The sequence below is a fragment of the Delphinus delphis genome, chromosome 11 (genome assembly GCF_949987515.2).
Source record: "Delphinus delphis chromosome 11, mDelDel1.2, whole genome shotgun sequence".
Lineage (NCBI taxonomy): Eukaryota > Metazoa > Chordata > Mammalia > Artiodactyla > Delphinidae > Delphinus > Delphinus delphis.
In genome coordinates, this window is record NC_082693.1 from 42,240,098 (window position 1) to 42,259,942 (window position 19,845).

The 19,845-nt window shown below is 44.6% G+C and overlaps 1 protein-coding gene across 2 annotated transcripts; it reads right to left on the bottom strand.

Moving 5' to 3' along the window:
- Positions 1–165: 165 nt before the first annotated feature.
- On the bottom strand, positions 166–19,776 carry AAAS (aladin WD repeat nucleoporin). Of its 2 annotated transcripts, XM_060024862.1 has the most exons (16): positions 19,562–19,776; positions 11,103–11,230; positions 8,244–8,299; positions 7,840–7,931; positions 7,598–7,644; positions 7,244–7,342; positions 6,779–6,922; positions 2,433–2,553; positions 1,967–2,091; positions 1,719–1,779; positions 1,475–1,565; positions 1,153–1,246; positions 998–1,065; positions 761–842; positions 568–652; positions 166–438 (listed from the first exon to the last, which is right to left on the bottom strand). In XM_060024862.1, the coding sequence occupies exons 1-16, from the start codon at positions 19,682–19,684 to the stop codon at positions 211–213; spliced, it is 1,644 nt and encodes a 547-aa protein (XP_059880845.1). In that variant the 5' UTR covers positions 19,685–19,776; the 3' UTR covers positions 166–210. The 2 variants fall into 2 exon arrangements, with proteins under 2 accessions (XP_059880845.1, XP_059880847.1); XM_060024864.2 differs by lacking the exon at positions 11,103–11,230 and having other exon boundaries at positions 19,562–19,767.
- Between the last annotated feature and the right edge of the window lie 69 nt (positions 19,777–19,845).

Sequence of the window (19,845 nt, forward strand, 5' to 3'; positions counted from 1 at the left end):
ATTTTCTCAGCTTTGCTTTCCAAATCGTTTGGAAACTCTCCAGTTTCTAAGGGTAAATAACTTGACCAAATTCACAAGAAATGACTAAAAAGTGAAAGAGCCAAGATCTTAACCCAAAGTCCACGGCTTCTTCTTCTTCAGTATACCCCAATGTTGGGTAAAGATAAGAGTCTCATAATCGAATGGAAAACAAAAAAAGGACACTTTTTATTATTGAATGCGGGAGTGAGGGGAGTGGGGCCGACCAAGGGGTGGCCCTGGGAGAGGGTCCCAAGGGGCAGAGGTTGGGGACGTCTCAGTAAAGAGGGGCAGATCATGAATAGAGCCTCCGCCCCCAGCTGGGGGCTCTTGAGTTCGGCCAAGCACTGGGCTAAAACGTGGAAACTGGGCATTGACAAAGTACAGAGGGATGTGGGCGATCCGGCCCGTGGACCAGCACTGCAGAGAGAGGGGAAAGCAAAGTCTGACCAGTCTGAGCCCAAAGAAGGCCATACAGCAGAGCCACACAGCAGCTGCAGCCCTTGCTCCTCAGCCCACTCCTGCAACCACAGCAGCTGGCCTACTCACCACGCTGAGCAGAGCTCCTTTGTTGAAGGAAGGATGGAAAGTGATGAGCTGGGCCTGGGCTCCTGGCTCCCCCTGGACAGCGCCACTAGGGGCAGAAGGAAAGGTGAGCAGGCTGCTGGAGGCAGAAGGCAGGTGTAGAGGGTATGGGTTTGGTATGGGAGGCCGGGGGGGACCACACCTGCCCAGCACCTACCAAGGAAGTAGCTCAAACACAGGGCTGTTTCGAGTGCGAAAAAGGAGGATGACTGGTTTACCATTCTGGACCCGTGGATTTCCTGTAAGAAGTGGATACAGGGATAGGAAGGAACTCTGGAGGCAGAATCCCAGGGTAGGGGCAGGGGCAGAGAAGAACTGCAGCCAGGGCCTGGAAACAGTCAATTAATGGGAAGATGGTGCGGCCGGAGCAAAGGCCTCCCTCCCCTCCTCTTACCTTTCATGAGCACAGCCAGCCGCTCCCCACTTGGGTCCCAGACCATGGAGTGAGCCTCTCCCCCAAGCCTATGGGTCAGAACAGCAGGTTGGGAGGGCTCAGCGTCGTCCCTCCCAGCTTTGTCTCACTGCCCCTCCCTCGCCCACCCAGCTCACCTTTCCTCTCCATCTGGTGTCTGTACTGTCGTCTCAGACAGATCTGCCACAATCGTAGCTGACTTCGCGCCTCCAACGCACCCCTTTCGCTCACCTGCGGATCAGGGCAGAGGCTCTTAAGGACAAGAAAGGGGCCTCCCACTGGCCCCTGCCTCCTCTCCATCACAGGCATCAACACCTCTCAAGGCTCCCAAGCTTATTCCTTTTTTTTTTTCCCCAAGTTTCTTCCCTTTATCCTTCAGAGCAGCATATTACAGATGGTTCCTGTCTCCCTCCGACTACCCCAGATGTTGTGCATCCAGAAGTGTTTCCCTGGACTCACCACAACGTTCTGGGAACGACAAGGAGTAAATCAATGGTTCCCCCAACACAGTGAACAGCAGGCGGTTTCCATCAGGACTCCAGCAGCCAGTCTGGGGTCAGGGAGCAAAAGGCAGGGAAAGAGTGGTCTATGGGAATACAGGAGGGAAGCACACGAGGAAGAGAAGTAGAGGAGGTGGGGGGACACGCCTGGGGGAGCAGGGCCCACCTCCGCCCCCGCTCCTGAGACGCACAGTCCCTCCTACCTGACATCGCCCTGATAGGGTAGGCCACCGCTCACAAGTCCACATCTGGGCCTCCCAGACTCTGTGCCAAAGAGAGGCAGGTCACAGCTTAGGAACTCTAGGTGTCACAGCCTGGACTTCCCTTCCTGTCAGTCCCACATTCAGGTGAATGGGAACGCGGACAGAAGGTTGTGGCACTCGCAGTTCCAGGAGCCTAGTGCCTTTCTCTAGGTCGTTCCTGCCCCCCTCCCCGCCCTCCCCCTACTCACCGAAAGAGAGCTGAAGGAGTGGTAGCCAGGACTTTGCTGCCATCCGGGGACCAGAGCAGGTTGGTAACCCCACCTCCCCGAAACCAGGGAAGGGGAACACAGGTCTCTGTTGAGACATCCCATACCTAGGAGAAAGGGGAAGAGAGTGAGACAGGGGAGACTCAAGCATCCCTACCATCCCACGGGGGGCCGCCCTTCCTTAAGGTACAAAGAACCAGAGGGGAGGACGTGGGAAAGGGACAGTTAAAACAGGAGGAAATAGGGTTATGTCTATACTGACAGCAGGCAGAAATCTACATCTGAGGAGTCAGGCTGGTGCAGCACCTTTCCCTGGATATGTTTAAGATTGAATGGACAGCTGTTCCTCTCCTTCCCCCAGGGTATTTCCCACCACCAGGCAAAGAAAGCTCTCTCCTCAAGTCTGGGGTGGCTGAAATGACCAGAAGAGGCGTGGGGACCAACTCACCAGGATGGCAGCGTCCACAGGTGAAGCTGAGAGTAGCCGACCCCCACTGGGGGCCCAGGCCAAGCTGGTGACAGGCGTGTGCCCAGGGTGAGAGAGCACTTGGGCACAGCCGGAAGAGGGTCTGCCGAGGGGAAACGGGGTGTGGAGTTAGAAGACAACAGGAAGAAAGCCCATGATTCTATTCCCCTGCCTCCTCCTGCTAAAACTTCCCAATCCCAATGGCCCCTCTGAGTTCAAATCCAGGTTGGGGGAAATGAATAAGGATCATGGAAGTTAAAGAAAAAGAAGGAAGGAAGGGCAGTCACTATCAGGAGGTCCAGAAAGGAAAACAGGTGAAAGGGACAAAAAAGCCTGAACGAGACAAAAACTTTTGACCAGTAAAGCTAGAAGGTACTGGGCTGGGGAGATGCATGTTCTGCTCTAGATGAGAGCCCTCTCCCCACAGGACCATCCTGCCTGGAGCATGGGATAATCCATGCCATCACTTCAAGGTTCCAATCTCTTCTCTTCCTACAGTTATCCACCACTCTCCAGGATTCAGCCTGTGCTCCTAACTCTGTCTTTCTGCCTTTCCTTGTCAGAATCAGCTTCCCTCCCCGGCGCTCCCACATCATTTTCTCCTCATCAAAGATGGCGCACGTGGCAAACCCCCCCCCCCCCCCACTAAACTGGGAACTAGTTGAGGGGCCCCGGCTGTGTCCGTCAGCTCTGTATCTCCAGAGCCACATTCTTGGCCTGACAGGTACAGGCTACTAGCCAAATTAATGCCACCTTGTCCTTTCTCCTCCCAACTATACCCCCCTTAAGCTCTAATGAGATCTTAGGTCACCAGTCTACAACTAACTCTCTTAACTTTACAATACATCAGTTTACAGAGATCCATCTCATTCTTTTCAGTGGCCCCACTGCATTCCACTGAATAGATGAACTACAATTTACTCAGTCAGGCCACCACAAATGGATATTTCAGCTGTTACAAACGGTACTGCAAAAAATATTCCCTATATCTTTATGTACTCGTCATTATTTGTGTAGAATAGAGTATTAAAGTGGAATTGCAGGTAAAAAAAGGCTTGAACCTTTCAAAAGATAAATATGCCAACAAATATATTCTGAAAAGTTTGTACCACAATATACTCTACCTGTAGTTTTCCTAGTCTTGCTAGTATTGGATATTATCAAACATTTCAACTTTAATAATACTAGCATACTGGGAACTCCCTGGTGGTCCAGTGGTCAGGACTCCACGCTCTCACTGCTGAGGGCCAGGGTTCAATCACCAGTCAGGGAACTAAGACCCCACAAGCCTGACGGTGCAGCCAAAAAAATAATAATTATCATACTATAATTCTGAATGGGCCCAAAAGCATTCTATACATTCTTCTAGTCCTTTTATTTATTTATTTTTACATTTAGTTCTTTTGTCTGCTTGGAATTTATTTGTATATAAAATGTAAAGCAAGGACAAACTGTATTGTTTTCTAAATAGATAGCCAATTATGCCAAAACCACTAAAAAAAAAAAAACAAAAACTACTCTATTGCAATGCAAATCCAAATTCATCATATATTAAATTTCCATAAATTCTTAGATCTGTTCCTGAATGTTGTTCTGTTACACTGATCTGTTTGATCTTATGCCAATAACTTTCTGTTACTATAACTTCATAAAATATTTCAATACCTGGTAGGGCAAATCTCCTCTCAATATGCTTCCTTTTCAAACTTTTCTTGGCAATCCTTCCACATTTATTCTCTCATAAAAACTCTATTATTTTGTCCAGTTCACAAAAACAAACAAAAACCAGCAGAATTCTGATGGGAAATACACTTAATCTGACATCTTCATGATTAAATTTTCCTACCCAGGAATATAACACATCCCTCCATTAATTAAGCGCTTGTTTAATATTCTTCAACCACTTTCTTCAGATGTCTAACAGATTAAATAAATTTAACAATTTATTCCTAGTAATCTATAGTAATTGTTGTACCTGTTGTAAATAGAACATATTTTCCATTGTAATTTCTCAACTGATTATTGTTGGTACCAAGGGAAGCTATTACATTTTCAGTTTCTTGGATCCAGTTACCTTACTACTTAAATTTCTTATTAGATTAAATAGGTTTTTTTGGTTGAATCTCTTGTCTTATCTAGGTTTAAAATCATATCATCAAATAAAAATAATTTTCTCTTCTTTCACAAGACTTTACCATGTTTCCTTTTCTTGTCTTAACTGCCCTCAAAAGAACCTCCACAAATAATGTTGGTTAATAATGGTGGTAATGACATCTCTGTCTTTATCTTGACATTACTGGAAATACCTTTAGTATTTCCTATTTCACTGTTCAATATGGTAGCCACTGATTTTGCATATATACTCTTTATGTTTAGGTTGTCTCTTTGTATTCCTGTTTATGTATTCAGCTGAATGTCTGCTTATTGAGAAGGGCATTTATTTATAGAAACACTTTCCTCCTTTAATTTGCAAATGTAACAATCATTTTAATAGACTTCCTAATGGTGAATAGTTTTTAATTTCTGGAATATTCTACTTGGTTACGATTTTTTTTTAAATATGCTTTTGGACTCTATTTGCTAATATTTTATTAAGCATTTTAAAATCTATGCTCAGGGGAGTTCCCTGACAGTCCAGTGGTTAGGACTTCATGCTTTCACTGCCAAGGGCGCAGGTTCAGTCCCTGGTCAGTATATCAAATACATAACTAAAGATCTACTGTATAGCACAGGGAACTCTACTCAATACTCTGTAATGGCCTATATGGAAAAGAATCTAAAAAAAGAGTGGATATATGTATATGTATAACTGATTCACTTTGCTGTACAGCAGAAACTAACACAACATTGTAAATTGACTATACTGCAATAAAAATTTAAAACAAAAAAAACCCCTGGTCGGGGAACTAAGATCCCGCAAGCCACGAGGCATGGTGAGGAAGTAAAGTAAGGAAGGAGGGAAGGAGGGAAGTAAGTAAATAAATAAATAAAATCTATGCTCAAATATTTTCTTTCTTATACCACCTATTGTCAGGTTAGGTTACATTAGGTTTATGGAAATAAATCAGGATGGGGACTTCCCTCATGGTCCAGTGGTTAAGAATACACCTTCCAACTCAGGGGACGTGGGTTCGAGCCCTGGTCAGGGAACTAAGATCTCACATGCCGTGGGGCAACCAAGCCCGTGTGCTCTAGAGCCTGTGTGCCACAACTAGAGAGCCCATGCACCGCAATGAAAGATCCCGCATGCCACAACAAAGATTCCGAGTGCCACAACTAAAGACCCGCACAGCCAAATAAATAAATAATATATATATATATTTTAAAAAAGATTTGTATAAAAAGAAATAAATCAGGATTGATCCTGGGACAGAAAGAGGACATTAATGAGAAAACTGGTGAAATTAGAACAAAGTTTGGAGTTTAGTTAATAACAATGTACAAATGTCAGTTTCTTAGTTTTGACAAATCTAACATGGTTATATCAGACGTTAACGATGATGTGAAAGGTATACCAAAACTCTACTATCTTTGCAGCTTTTCTAAAAATCTAAAATTATGCACAAAGTTTATTAAAAGGAAAATAAATCAGGAGGCTTTCCAAATTTTTTATGATCTGGATTAGTTCAGATAACATGGAGATTATCTTTTCTTTGACAATTAGATAGAACTCTCATAAAACCATCTCAGCCTGGCATCTTTTTTTAGGGGTAGAGCTCATCCGTTTTAATTGCTTCTACAGTCCACTTTGATAACATATATTTTGCTAGACAAACATTTCCTTTAGGTTTTCAAATCTGTTAGTCTAAACTTATATATAATATGCTCAATAATTCTATTTTCTTCCATATTTGCGGTTATCTCTCCTTTCCCATTTTGAAAATAGTGTACTTTGATTTTCTATTTTACCTTATTAAGGCTGGCCAAAAGGTTTTCTTCTTTATTCATAATTTAAAGAACCAGTTTCTGGTTCTATATTTAGTTAGTCCTCATGGGGATTTTTTCCAATTTCATCGGTTTCAGCTTTTATCCATATTAATTCCCTTCCCCCTTTCCTTTAAACCTACATCTGGCAGTCCTCTGAAAGAGACAGTCTTTCCAATCCATGATCCATAGGTACAAACTCCCCACAATCCCAGAAGCCCCCAGTTCTGTCCCTTTCTCTAGATTAGATCTTCTCAGCACCTCCACCTTGGCCTTAGGTCTGCTTCTCCCGTAGCCCTGGGAAGTGCTGTGAGGAAAAAGAACTTCTCCTTCCAGACCTCCTCACCACCCCAGCATGGCCACGACCCTCAGGCCAAGGTAAGAGAGAGACAGCTGGGACTCACCGGGTAGACAAGGACGTGGGGTCCAGGGTCCAGATGAGAATGCAGCTCTGGCAGGCCACAGCCAAGACGGAGGCACTGAGGGGCTTCCAGGCCAGGGCCGCCACATTTCGCTGCAGCCGGTGCTTCAGGGAGGGGACTATAGTGCTGGGGTGAAAGGGGAGGGGATGGGGTCAAAGCAGGGACACTAAGGCGCAGCGACCTGAGTTGTGGTTGAGGAGGGAAATCCAGAGAGAAAGCTGATCATCCAGGGCCTGTGGGTATTGTGGGACAGAGGACAGGATAAAGACTGGATCTGGAAAGAGGACGCATCCAGTTGTGGGGCTTCCCTGACCCCAGTTCTGGAAGGAGCCATGGACCAGGCCCAGGAACTGCAGGACTCCCTGGGCACCAAGGCTGGAGAAGGAAGTGGGGACTGACCGATGGAGACTGAAGACTCCGAGTCCACCCAGTGTGCCCCACACATACCTGTTGGCATTATACACACGGATGGAGTCATCTAGCAGGGCCACCGCAAACTTGTTGGTGTGTGGGTGCCACGCAAAGACCCTCAAGCAGCAGCTGGACCTGGGGCAGGAGTGAGGGTGAGGAGTCCCAACCTGCACCTCGCCATTCCCGGCCCAGAGCTCGGGTTCCCTTCTGTGTGAGGACACTATTATTTTTCACTGCTTTTCTTTCTTTTTGGGGGCGGTAGGAGGGAGAATGTGGGGAGCAGTCAGGAAAGGGGTATGAGGAGTCTCTGCCTTGATTTCCCTCTCCCCAGAAGAAGTTCCAAGGTTCAGGACTTGCTTCCCACAATAGCTCCAGAGCTTGTACACTCACCAGTTTGTGACTTGAGCGAATTCAGCAATCAGATCTTCACTCCTGAGCTGTAATAACAAAGCGGATAGAGGTTGCACTGGGAAAAAAGGAGCTTATCCCCTCGATGCTCCCACAGGGGAGCTGCACCATTCATACCCTCTGCAGTCTTCTCATCACACCCTGACCCTAAGACATAGGAAGTGGAGAGGGGGTGGGAGTGGGAGAGCAGCAGCCAGGGAGGGCCGGGGGGAAGCCAAACTTACAGACAGATGGGGAAACAGAGACCCATGGAGGGAGGAGGCCCATCGACAGAGTGCCAGGGCCCAGCTGGATGCCGTCTTCACCCACTCAAACACTGTGGGGTTGAGAAAGCAGCTGTGATTAAACCATTCACAGGGTTCTCACTGGGCACCCTCCTAGGTGAGGGACGAGCAAGGGCAAGCACTCCCCAGATCCTTCCACCCAACAAGTGCTCCGGACACCCACTCTATGGTATGGGGGTAGGTAGAGGGGAAGAGAAGATGGTACCAGCAGAGTCAAATGGGCTGGGAAATACAGGGCTAAAGGGAAAGGCGCTGGGCCAACAGGTATTGGGATGAATTAGGGGGAATATGGACGGGAGATGGCAACCATAAAACTAGAGAAGGCTAGAGGTAAACACACTTACCCTCCTCCTCTGAGTCTGCAATTTCATTCAGCACACCAAAAAGTCCCACATCACGCCTGAACAGGAGAGGGAGCTGTGAGTCACTCTGATCCCTTCAGTCTGCTCTCTAAGTTCATCTATTCATTCACTCAATAAACATGTATTAAAAATAACACTCACACTTAATGAGTGACAACTATGTGACATGTACTTTATATAGTCCTTTCATTGTACCCATGAGAGGACAATATATAAATTGTCCACCAGTGAGGCAACTAAGGCTCAGAGCTCTTTCAGGGCTTTGTGCACAGATCAAGGAGTCAAGACTTGCCCTAAGGGACTTCCCTGGTGGCACAGTGGTTAAGAATCCATCTGCCAATGCAGGGGACACGGGTTCAAGCCCTGGTCCAGGAAGATCCCACATGCCGTGGAACAACTAAGCCCGTGCGCCACAACTACTGAGCCTGTGCTCTAGAGCCTGCGAGCCACAACTACTGAGCCCGAGTGCCTAGAGCCCGTGCTCCGCAACAAGAGAAGCCGCCGCAATGAGAAGCCCATGCACTGCAACGAAGAGTTGCCCCCGCTCACTGCAACTAGAGAAAACTCACACGCAGCAACAAAGACCCAACGCAGCCAAAAATAAATTTTATAGATTTAGAAAAAATAGATCGATTGATAAACAATAGATTTATAAAAAATAATAATAAAATAAATTTACGAAACAAATTATTAAAAAAAAAAAAAGACTTGCCCTAAGATAGTGAATGGAAAGCCACAGAAAGAGTTTAAGCTGAGGAATAAACTGATCACACTGGCATTTTAGAAAGATCAGTCTGGCTGCAGATTAGAGGGGAAAAAGAATGGAGAGAAAGAAATGGGTTAAGAGGCTACTTCAGGAATCTAGAAGAAAGGCCAAAGTGGCCTGAACCACTGGGGATGGAGAAAAGACAGATTTGAGTGCTCGAGGAAGTAGAATGGACAGGATTGGAGGACTAATTAGACATTAGTAAGGGAAAGAGCAATATCAAGGGAAACACGCAGGTGATAATTATAGCATCTAATACTGCTTACACTGTGCCAGGGCTGGGCTAGATGCGTCACATGCATCATCTAATTCAGCCTTTATCACAACCCTACAAAATAGGTATTGTTATCATCAGCATTTTTAGATAAGAGAACAGAGAGTGTGAAGAGGTTAATTATCAAAGGTGAACTAAGTAGGAAATAGCAGAGTCAGGATTCAACCTGTCTGCCTGCCCCAGAGCCTACATTCAAACCACTTGCTTCTATATGACTAGGAAGGCTATTCCTTGAGATGAAAATCACAAGGAAGAAGCCAGCTTAGAGAGGAAAATGAAGAGATTGATTTTGAACAAGCTGAGTGTATGAAGCCTGTGGAATATCTCTAACCGAGGGTGTTGGGCAGACAAGTGAACACCCAGGTGTGGAGCATCAATCACAAGTCCAGCCTAGGGACACCAACATTTAAGAGAGAGCAGGAGGCTTCCCTGGTGGCGCAGTGGTTGAAAGTCCGCCTGCCGATGCAGGGGACGCGGGTTCGTGCCCCGGTCCGGGAAGATCCCACATGCCGCGGAGCGGCTGGGCCCATGAGCCATGGCCGCTGAGCCTGCGCGTCTGGAGCCTGTGCTCCGCAACGGGAGAGGCCACAACAGTGCGAGGCCCGCGTACCTCATTAAAAAAAAAAAAAAAAAAAAAAAAGAGAGCAGGAAGAGAAGCAGCAGCTAGAGAGGCAGAAAGTGAGAAAGCACCCAGGACTGAATGGCTTTTCAGACCATGACTTGATGTTTAGCTGCACTCAAGGAGACATGCAAATTAAACTGTAATGCAATATCAAATATCAAAGCTTGATAGCACATGTGTTAGGAAACAGGCACTCTCATACACTGTGTTTGTTTTGTTGATGTTTTTTAATTTTTTTTTTTTTTTTTTTTTTTTTTTTTTTTTTTGCGGTACGCGGGCCTCTCACTGTTGTGGCCTCTCCCGCTGCGGAGCACAGGCTCCGGACGCGCAGGCTCAGCGGCCGTGGCTCACGGGCCCAGCCGCTCCACGCCATGTGGGATCTTCCCGGACCGGGACACGAACCCATGTCCCCCACATCGGCAGGCGGACTCTCAACCACTGCACCACCAGGGAAGCCCTGTTTTTTAATTTTTATTGGAGTACAGTTGTCTCATACACTGGTGGTAGGTCTGTAAATATGTACAATTTAAACAGAGGACTATATGGCAATAGCTCATGAAATTACAAATGAACATACCCTTTGAACCCAGCTACTTCACTTGTAGGAATTCATCCTACATATGATGATGATGATAATAGTAAGAATAATAGCTAACTCTTGATGGGATTAATATGGGCCAGGCACTGTTCTAAGTGTTTTACTCATTTAATCATCACTACAACCTTGTAAGATAGGCTCCCTTTTACAGATGAAATTGAGGGACAGAGTGATTAAGTAACTTGACCAAGGTCACACAGCTAAAAAGTGGCACAGCCAGGAATTCAATCCAGGCTTCACTCCTACATGTGCAAAATGAATGACCTATGTATGAGATTATTCGCTGCAACCTTATACCTAACCTTGCTGAGCTTCAAGTAAAGGCTCAGAAAGTAATAATGACATAAGGAGGGAACAGGTTCACAGAATTAAACCAAAAAGGAAAGCAAGTCACTGGAGTTGAAATGGAACTACTGTTGCACAGCCTTGACTTCCACAAAAAGGACTGATAATTTGATATGCTGAATGATACACAGCTCTGAGCTAGAGAGGGCTGGGAGGCCAAGGCAGAGGGGGTGGTGACCTCACTGCTTCCAGGATCTGCAGACCACTGGCCCAAGAGACCCTTTGCCATGTCTCACCAAATGTTGATGCATCTCTTCCACACTTGTTCCCGGTGGTGGATGAAGGCCGTTCTTGTACCATGGTCCAACCTCCCAGGGGTCTTCAGGGGATCCTTAGTAAGGTTTAGGACAGGAAGATTGATCCACTAGAGCCAGAAATGAGGTATGACAGTGAGTCAGTCTCTTCCCTAATCTCTACTGAACGTCCTGCCATCTCCAACCCTCGGCAGGGCTGAGGGTAAGAGGCTCCAGAGACCTGTTTCCCATTTCCACAAATATAACACTTGTGGAGAGGGGCGGAGTCAAGATGGCATACTAGAAGGATGTGGAATTCGTGTCTCCTCACAACTAGGGCACCTACCAGGCACCGCTGGGGAACCATGGACACCTAAGGGGACAGGAGTAACCCCCAGCAACCAGTTGCTTTAACTATAGTTTTATTTTTCCTAATATATTTTTTATCTTTCTAATTTTATTTTGGTTCTTATTCTTTGATATTGTACTGCTCCTTTTTCTCTTTCTTTTTTTTTTTTTTTTACCATGCCACGAAGCTTGCAAGACCCTGGTTCCCAGGCCAGAGGTCGGGCCCGAGCTCCTGTGCTGGGAGCTCCGAGTCCAAACCGCTGGACTAACAAAGAACCTCAGGACCCAGGGAATATTAATCAGAGTGAGGCCTCCCGGAGGTCCTCATCTCGGCACCAAGACCCATCTCTATCCAACTGCCTGCAAACTCCAGTGCTGGACGTCTCAGGCCAAACAACCAGTAAGACAGGAATACAGCACCACCATCAAAAAGAGAAAAAAAAAAAAAAGAAACGACAAAAAAAATACTTTACAGGGCTTCCCTGGTGGCGTAGTGGTTGAGAATCTGCCTGCTAATGCAGGGGACACGGGTTTGAGCCCTGGTCTGGGAGGATCCCACATGCCACAGAGCAACTAGGCCCGTGAGCCACAACAACTGAGCCTGCATGTCTGGAGCCTGTGCTCCGCAACAAGAGAGGCCACAACAGTGAGATGCCCGCACACCGCGATGAAGAGTGGCCCCGCTTGCCACAACTAGAGAAAGCCCTCATACAGAAACGAAGACGCAACACAGCAAAAATACAATAAATTAATCAATAAACTCCTACTCCCAACATCTTCTTTAAAAAAAAAAAAAAAAGTTACAGACAAAGGAGCAAGGTAAAAACCTACAAGACCAAATAAATGAAGATGAAATAGGCAACCTACCTGAAAAAGAATTCAGAGTAATGATAGTAAAGATGATCCAAAATCTTGGAAACAGAATGGAAAAAATACAAGAAACATTTAACAAGGATCTAGAAGAACTAAAGAGCAAACAAACAGTGATGAACAACACAATTACTGAAATTAAAAATACTCTAGGGGGGGCTTCCCTGGTGGCACAGTGGTTGAGAGTCCGCCTGCTGATGCAGGGGACACGGGTTCGTGCCCCGGTCCGGGAAGATCCCACATGCTGTGGAGCAACTAAGCACGTGTGCCATGGCCGCTGAGCCTGCGCGTCCAGAGCCCGTGCTCGGCAACGGGAGAGGCCACAACAGTGAGAGGGCTGCGTACCACGAAAAAAAAGAAAAATACTCTAGGGGCTGGACTTCCCTGGTGGCGCAGTGGTTAAGAATCCACCTGCCAATGCAGGGGACACGGGTTCTAGCCCTGGCCTGGGAAGATTCCACATGCTGCAGAGCAACTAAGCCCGTGTGCCACAACTGCTGAGCCTGCGCTCTAGAGCCCACCAGCCACAACTACTGAAGCCCGTGTGCCACAACTACTGAAGCCCGTGCACCTAGAGCCTGTGCTCCACAACAAGAGAAGCCACTGCAATAAGAAGCCCGTGCACTGCAATGAAGAGTAGCGCCCGCTCACTGCAACTAGAGAAAGCCCGCACGCAGCAACAAAGACGCAACACAGCCAAAAATAAATATATTAATTAATTAAAAAAAAATACTCTAGGGGCTTCCCTGGTGGCGCAGTGGTTGAGAATCCACCTGCCAATGCAGGGGACATGGGCTCGACCTCTGGTCCGGGAAGATCCCACATGCCGCGGAGCAACTAAGCCCGTGCACCACAACTACTGAGCTTGTGCTCTAGAGCCCATGAGCCACAACTACTGGACCTGCATGCTGCAAACTACTGAAACCCATGCGCCTAGAGCCCATGCTCCACAATGAGAGAAGCCACCGCAATGAGAAGCCTGTGCACTGCAACGAAGAGTAGCCCCTGCTCGCTGCAACTAGAGAAAGCCTGTGCACAGCAACGAAGACCCAACACAGCCAAAAATAAATAAATAAAATAAATATATTAAAAAAAATACTCCAGAAGGAATCAATAACAGAATAACTGAGGCAGAAGAATGGATAAGTGAGCTGGAAGATAAAATGGTGGAAATAACTGCCAGGGAGCAGAATAAAGAGAAAAAAGAATGCAAAGAACTGAGGACGGTCTCAGAGACCTCTGGGACAACATAAACGCACCAACATTCGAATTATAGGGGTGCCAGAAGAAGAAGAGAAAAAGAAAGAGGCTGAGAAAATATCTGAAGAGATTATACTTGAAAATTTCCCTAACATGGGAAAGGAAACAGTCGATTAAGTCTGGGAAGCACAGAGAGTACCATACAGGATAAACCCAAAGAGAAACACAACGAGACAAATATTAATGAAACTATCAAAAATTAAATACAAGAAAAAATACTAAAAACAGCAAGGGAAAAGCAACAAATAACATACAAGGGAATCCCCATAAGGTTAACAGCTGATTTTTCAGCAGAAACTCTGCAAGCCAGAAGGGGGTGGCAGGACATATTTAAAGTGATGAAAGGGAAAAATCTACACACAAGATTACTCTACTCAGCAAGGATCTCATTCAGATTCAAAGGAGAAATTAAAACCTTTACAGATAAGCAAAAGTTAAGAGAATTCAGCACCACCAAACCAGCACAAATGCTAAAGGAACTTCTCTAGGCAGGAAACACAAGAGAAGGAAAAGACCTACAAAAACAAACCCTAAACAATTAAGAACATGGTAATAGGAACATACATATTGATAATTACCTTAAACGTAAATGGATTAAATGTTCCAACCAAAAGGCATAGACTGGCTGAATGGATACAAAAACAAGACCCATACATATGCTGTCTACAAAAGACCCACTTCAGACCTAGGGACACATACAGACTGAAAGTGAAGGGATGGAAAAAGATATTCCATGCAAATAGAAATCAAAAGAAAGCTAGAATAGCAATCCTCATATCAGACAAAATAGACTTTAAAACAAAGACTAGGGGCTTCCCTGGCGGTGCAGTGGTTAAGAACCTGCCTGCCAATGCAGGGGATATGGGTTTGAGCCCTGGTCCGGGAAGATTCCCACATGCCGTGGAGCAACAAGGCCCATGCACCACAACTACTGAGCCTGCGCTCTAGAGCCTGCAAACCACAACTACTGAAGCCTGCACACCGCAACTACTGAAGACCACGTGCCTAGAGCCCGTGCTCTGCAACAAGAGAAGCCACTGCAATGAGAAGCCCGCACACCACAACGAAGAGTAGCCCCCGCTCGCCACAACTAGAGAAAGCCTGCGTGCAGCAACGAAGACCCAATGCAGCCAAAAATAAATTAAAACAAAAAAAACAAACACTATTACAAGAGACAAAGAAGGACACTACATAATGATCAATGGATCAATCCAAGAAGAAGATATAACAATTGTAAATATTTATGCACCCAACATAGGAGCACCTCAATACATAAGGCAAATGCTAACAGCCATAAAAGGGGAAATAGTAACACAATAATAGTAGGGGACTTTAACACCTGACTTTTACCAATGGACAGATCATCCAAAATGAAAATAAATAAGGAAACACAAGCTTTAAATGATACATTAAACAAGATGGACTTAATTGATATTTATAGGACACTGCATCCAAAAACAACAGAATACACTTTCTTCTCAAGTGCTCATGGAACATTCTCCAGGATAGATCATATTCTGGGTCACAAATCAAGCCTTGGTAAATTTAAGAAAACTGAAATCGTATCAAGTATCTTTTCCGACCACAACGTTATGAGACTAGATATCACCTACAGGAAAAATTTAAAAATACAAACACGTGGAGGCTAAATAATATGCTACTAAATAACCGAGAGACCACAGAAGAAATCAAAGAGGAAATCAAAAAATACCTAGAAACAAATGACAATGAAAACACAACAACCCAAAACATATGGGATGCAGCAAAAGCAGTTCTAAGAGGGAAGTTTACAGCAATACAACCTTACCTCAAGAAACAAGAAAAATCTCAAATAAAGAACCTAACCTTACACCTAAAGCAATTAGAGGAAGAAGAACCAAAAAAAACCTCAAAGTTAGCAGAAGGAAAGAAATCATAAAGATCAGATCAGAAATAAATGAAAAAGAAATGAAGGAAACAATAGCAAAGATCAAGAAAACTAAAAACTGGTTCTTTGAGAAGATAAACAAAATTGATAAACCATTAGCCTGACTCATCAAGAAAAAAAGGGAGACGACTCAAATCAACAGAATTAGAATGAAAAAGGAGAAGTAACAACTGATGCTGCAGAAATACAAAGGATCATGAGAGATTACTACAAGCAACTCTATGCCAATAAAATGGACAATCTGGAAGAAATGGACAAATTCTTAGAAAAGTACAACCTTCTGAGACTGAACCAGGAAGAAACAGAAAATATAAACAGACCAATCACAAGCACTGAAATTGAAACTGCGATTAAAAAACTTCCAACAAACAAAAGCCCAGGACCAGATGGCTTCACAGGCGAATTCTATCAAACATTTAGAGAAGAGATAACACCTATCCTTCTCAAACTCTTCCAACATATAGCAGAGGGAGGAACACTCCCAAACTCATTCTATGAGGCCACCATCACCCTGATACCAAACCAGACAAAGATGTCACAAAATAAGAAAACTACAGGCCAATATCTCTGATGAACACAGATGCAAAAATCCTCAACAAAATACTAGCAAACAGAATCCAACAGCACATTAAAAGGTTCAAACACCATGATCAAGTGGGGTTTATCTCAGGAATGCAAGGATTCTTCAATATACACAAATTAGTCAATGTGATACATCACATTAACAAAATGAAGGATAAAAACCACATGATAGTCTCAATAGATGCAGAAAAAGCTTTTGACAAAATTCAACACCCATTTATGATAAAAACGCTCCAGAAAGTAGGCATAGAGGGAACCTACCTCAACATAATAAAGGCCATATATGACAAACCCACAGCCAACATTGTTCTCAATGGTGAAAAATTGAAACCATTTCTTCTCAGATCAGAAACAAGACAAGGCTGCCCACCTTCACCACCATTATTCAACATAGTTTTGGAAGTTTTAGCCACAGCAATCAGAGAAGAAACAGAAATAAAAGGAATCCAAATCGGAAAAGAAGAAGTAAAACTGTCACTGTTTGCAGATGACATGATACTATATAGAGAGAATCCTAAAGATGCTACCAGAAAACTACTACTAATCAATGAATGTGGTAGAGTAGCAGGATACAAAATTAATGCAGAGAAATCTCTTGCATTCCTATAAACTGATGACGAAAAATCTGAGAGAGAAATTAAGGAAACACTCCCATTTACCACTGCAACAAAAAGAATAAAATACCTAGGAATAAACCTACCTAAGGAGACAAAAGACCTGTATTCAGAAATCTATAAGACACTGATGAAAGAAATTAAAGATGATACAAACAGATGGAGAGATATACCATGTTCTTGGATTGGAAGAATCAACATTGTGAAAATGACTATACTACCCAAAGCAATCTACAGATTCAATGCAATCCCTATCAAATTACCAATGGCATTTTTCACACAACTAGAACAGAAAATTGCACAATTTGTAGGGAAACACAAAAGACCCTGAATAGCCAAAGCAATCTTGAGAAAGAAAAATGGAGCTGGACAAATCAGGCTTCCGGACTTCAGATTATAGTACAAAGCTACAGTAATCAAGACAGTATGATACTGGCACAAAAACAGAAATACAGATCAATGGAACAGGACAGAAAGCCCAGAGACAAACCCATGCACATATGGTCACCTTATCTTTGAGAAAGGAGGCAAGAATATACAGTGGAGAAAAGACAGCCTCTTCAATAAGTGGTGCTGGGAAAACTGGACAGCTACATGTAAAGGAATAAAATTAAAACACTTCCTAACACCATACACAAAAATAAACTCAAAATGGATTAAAGACCTAAATGTAAGGCCAGACACTATAAAACCCTTAGAGGAAAACATAGGCAGAACACTCTATGACATAAATCACAGCAAGATCCTTTTTGACCCACCTCCTAAAGAAATGGAAATAAAAACAAAAATAAACAAATGGAACCTAATGAAACACAAAAGCTTTTGCACAGCAAAGGAAACCATAAACAAGACGAAAAGACAACCCTCAGAATGGGAGAAAATATTTGCAAACGAAGCAACTTACAAAGGATTAATCTCCAAAATATACAAGCAGTTCATGCAGCTCAATATCAAAAAAAAACAAACAACCCAATCCAAAAATGGGCAGAAGACCTAAATAGACATTTCTCCAAAGAAGGTATACAGATTGCCAACAAACACATGAAAAGATGCTCAACATCACTAATCATTAGAGAAATGCAAATCAAAACTACAATGAGGTATCACCTCACACCGGTCAGAATGGCCATCATCAAAAAATCTACAACAATAAATGCTGGAGAGGGTATGGAGAAAAGGGAACCCTCTTGCACTGTTGGTGGGAATGTAAATTGATACAGCTAGTATGGAGAACAGTATGGCGGTTCCTTAAAAAACTAAAAATAGAACTACCATATGACCAGCAATCCCACTACTGGGCATACACCCTGAGAAAACCATAATTCAAAAAGAGTCATGTAACACAATGTTCATTGCAGCACTATTTACAATAGCCAGGACCTGGAAGCAACCTAAGTGTCCATCGACAGATGAACAGATAAAGAAGATGTGGGCTTCCCTGGTGGCGCAGTGGTTAAGAATCTACCTGCCAATGCAGGAGACACGGGTTCAAGCCCTGGTCCGGGAAGATCCCACATGTCGCGGAGCAACTAAGTCCGTGAGCCACAACTTCTGAGCCTGCGCTCTAGAGCTTGCGTGCCACAACTACTGAAGCCCGCATGCCACAACTACTGAAGCCCAGGCACCTATAGCCCATGCTCTGCAACAAGAGAAGCTACCACAATGAGAAGCCCATGCACCGCAACGAAGAGTAGCTCCCGCTCGCCACAACTAGAGAAAGCCCGTGCACAGCAACGAAGACCCAATGCAGCCAAAAATAAAATAATAAATTAATTTTAAAAAATAATAAAGATGTGGCATATATATATATAATGGAATATTACTCAGCCATAAAAAGAAACGAAATTGAGTTATTTGTAGTGAGGTGGATGGACCCAGAGTCTGTCATACAGAGTGAAGTAAGTCAGAAAGAGAAAAACAAATACCGTATGCGAACATATATATAATCTAAAAAAAAAAAAAGATTCTGATGAACCTAGGGGCAGGACAGGAATAAAGACACAGATGTAGAGAATGGACTTGAGGACACAGGGAGGGGGAAGGGTAAGCTGGGACGAAGTGAGAGAGCAACATTAACATATATACACTACCAAATGTAAAACAGATAGCTAGTGGGAAGAAGCTGCATAGCACAGGGTGATCAGCTTGGTGCTTTGCGACCACCTAGAGGGGTGGGATAAGGAGGGTGGGAGGGAGACGCAAGAGGGAGGGGATATGGGGATATACGTATGCATATAGCTGATTCACTTCGTTATACAGCAGAAACTAACACAACGTTGTAAAGCAATTATACTCCAATAAGTATGTTAAAGGAAAAAGAAAAAAATATATATATATATAACACTTGTGGGACAGGGAAACAGGTCTTAGCTCCCTTATCTGTAAAACTAGAATAATATTTCATAGGGTTGCTGTGATTAAATCACATTATTAAAACATTTGTGGAGAACACCTGACTCAGAGCCTTTCTTCCAAGCAAACGCTCAATAAATGTAAGTTTCTCTTCCTTTTCCTTCCCAGAAACACCACAGGAAAAAACTCCCCAGGTTGTGCCTTCCCAGTTCTCCCAGATTCTGTACCAACTTTTCAGAAGTCCTCCTGCACCCTCACATCCCCTAGATTCGCCCTCACTCTCCGTTCCCACTAGGCCCGCACCACAGCCCCTCAGCATCCCTTATCCTCCAATCCCAGCTCTTAAATACATCCCAGTCCTTCTATTCTTCTCCAGCCTGAGCCAGGCTATTTCCAATACTCCAGTCTGGGGACCTCGACTCCGCCCCTATCACGTTGCCTCTGCTCCCCCATTCTCTCCGACTCTGCCCCCCTCGCCTGTAGGTCTCCTCCCTCCTCGCCCTGACCACCTGGCCCCGGAAGTCGGGAGGCGGACTCTCATAGCTACTGCCCGTCACCAGCTCGTTATTGTGCTCGTATAGGGTGACTTGTCCCCTAGGCGGCGGCGGAGGGAACAACGCCAGGGAGCACATCCTGCCGGTCCCGAAGACGTCCGGACTGAGCAAACTCCCGGATCCCGCTCCTCCGACTCTTAGTTCCCTGGCTAGATTAGGATGCGTACGGGTTGTCGCCTGGGACAAACTGCTATGCAAAGCTCAACGGAAGTGAATGGAAGAGTAACGGAGAAGAAGGA

What these genes read in the sequence shown, in the direction of transcription:
- AAAS (XM_060024862.1), bottom strand. Translation starts at nt 19,684, where the DNA reads ATGTGCTCCCTGGCGTTGTTCCCTCCGCCGCCGCCTAGGGGACAAGTC. An exon ending in CGTGTGTATAATGCCAACAG is followed by an intron (nt 6,923 to 7,243) that starts GTATGTGTGGGG and finishes CTTTCACCCCAG; the next exon opens with CACTATAGTCCCCTCCCTGA. An exon ending in GCTGGCTGTGCTCATGAAAG is followed by an intron (nt 843 to 997) that starts GTAAGAGGAGGG and finishes CACTTCTTACAG; the next exon opens with GAAATCCACGGGTCCAGAAT.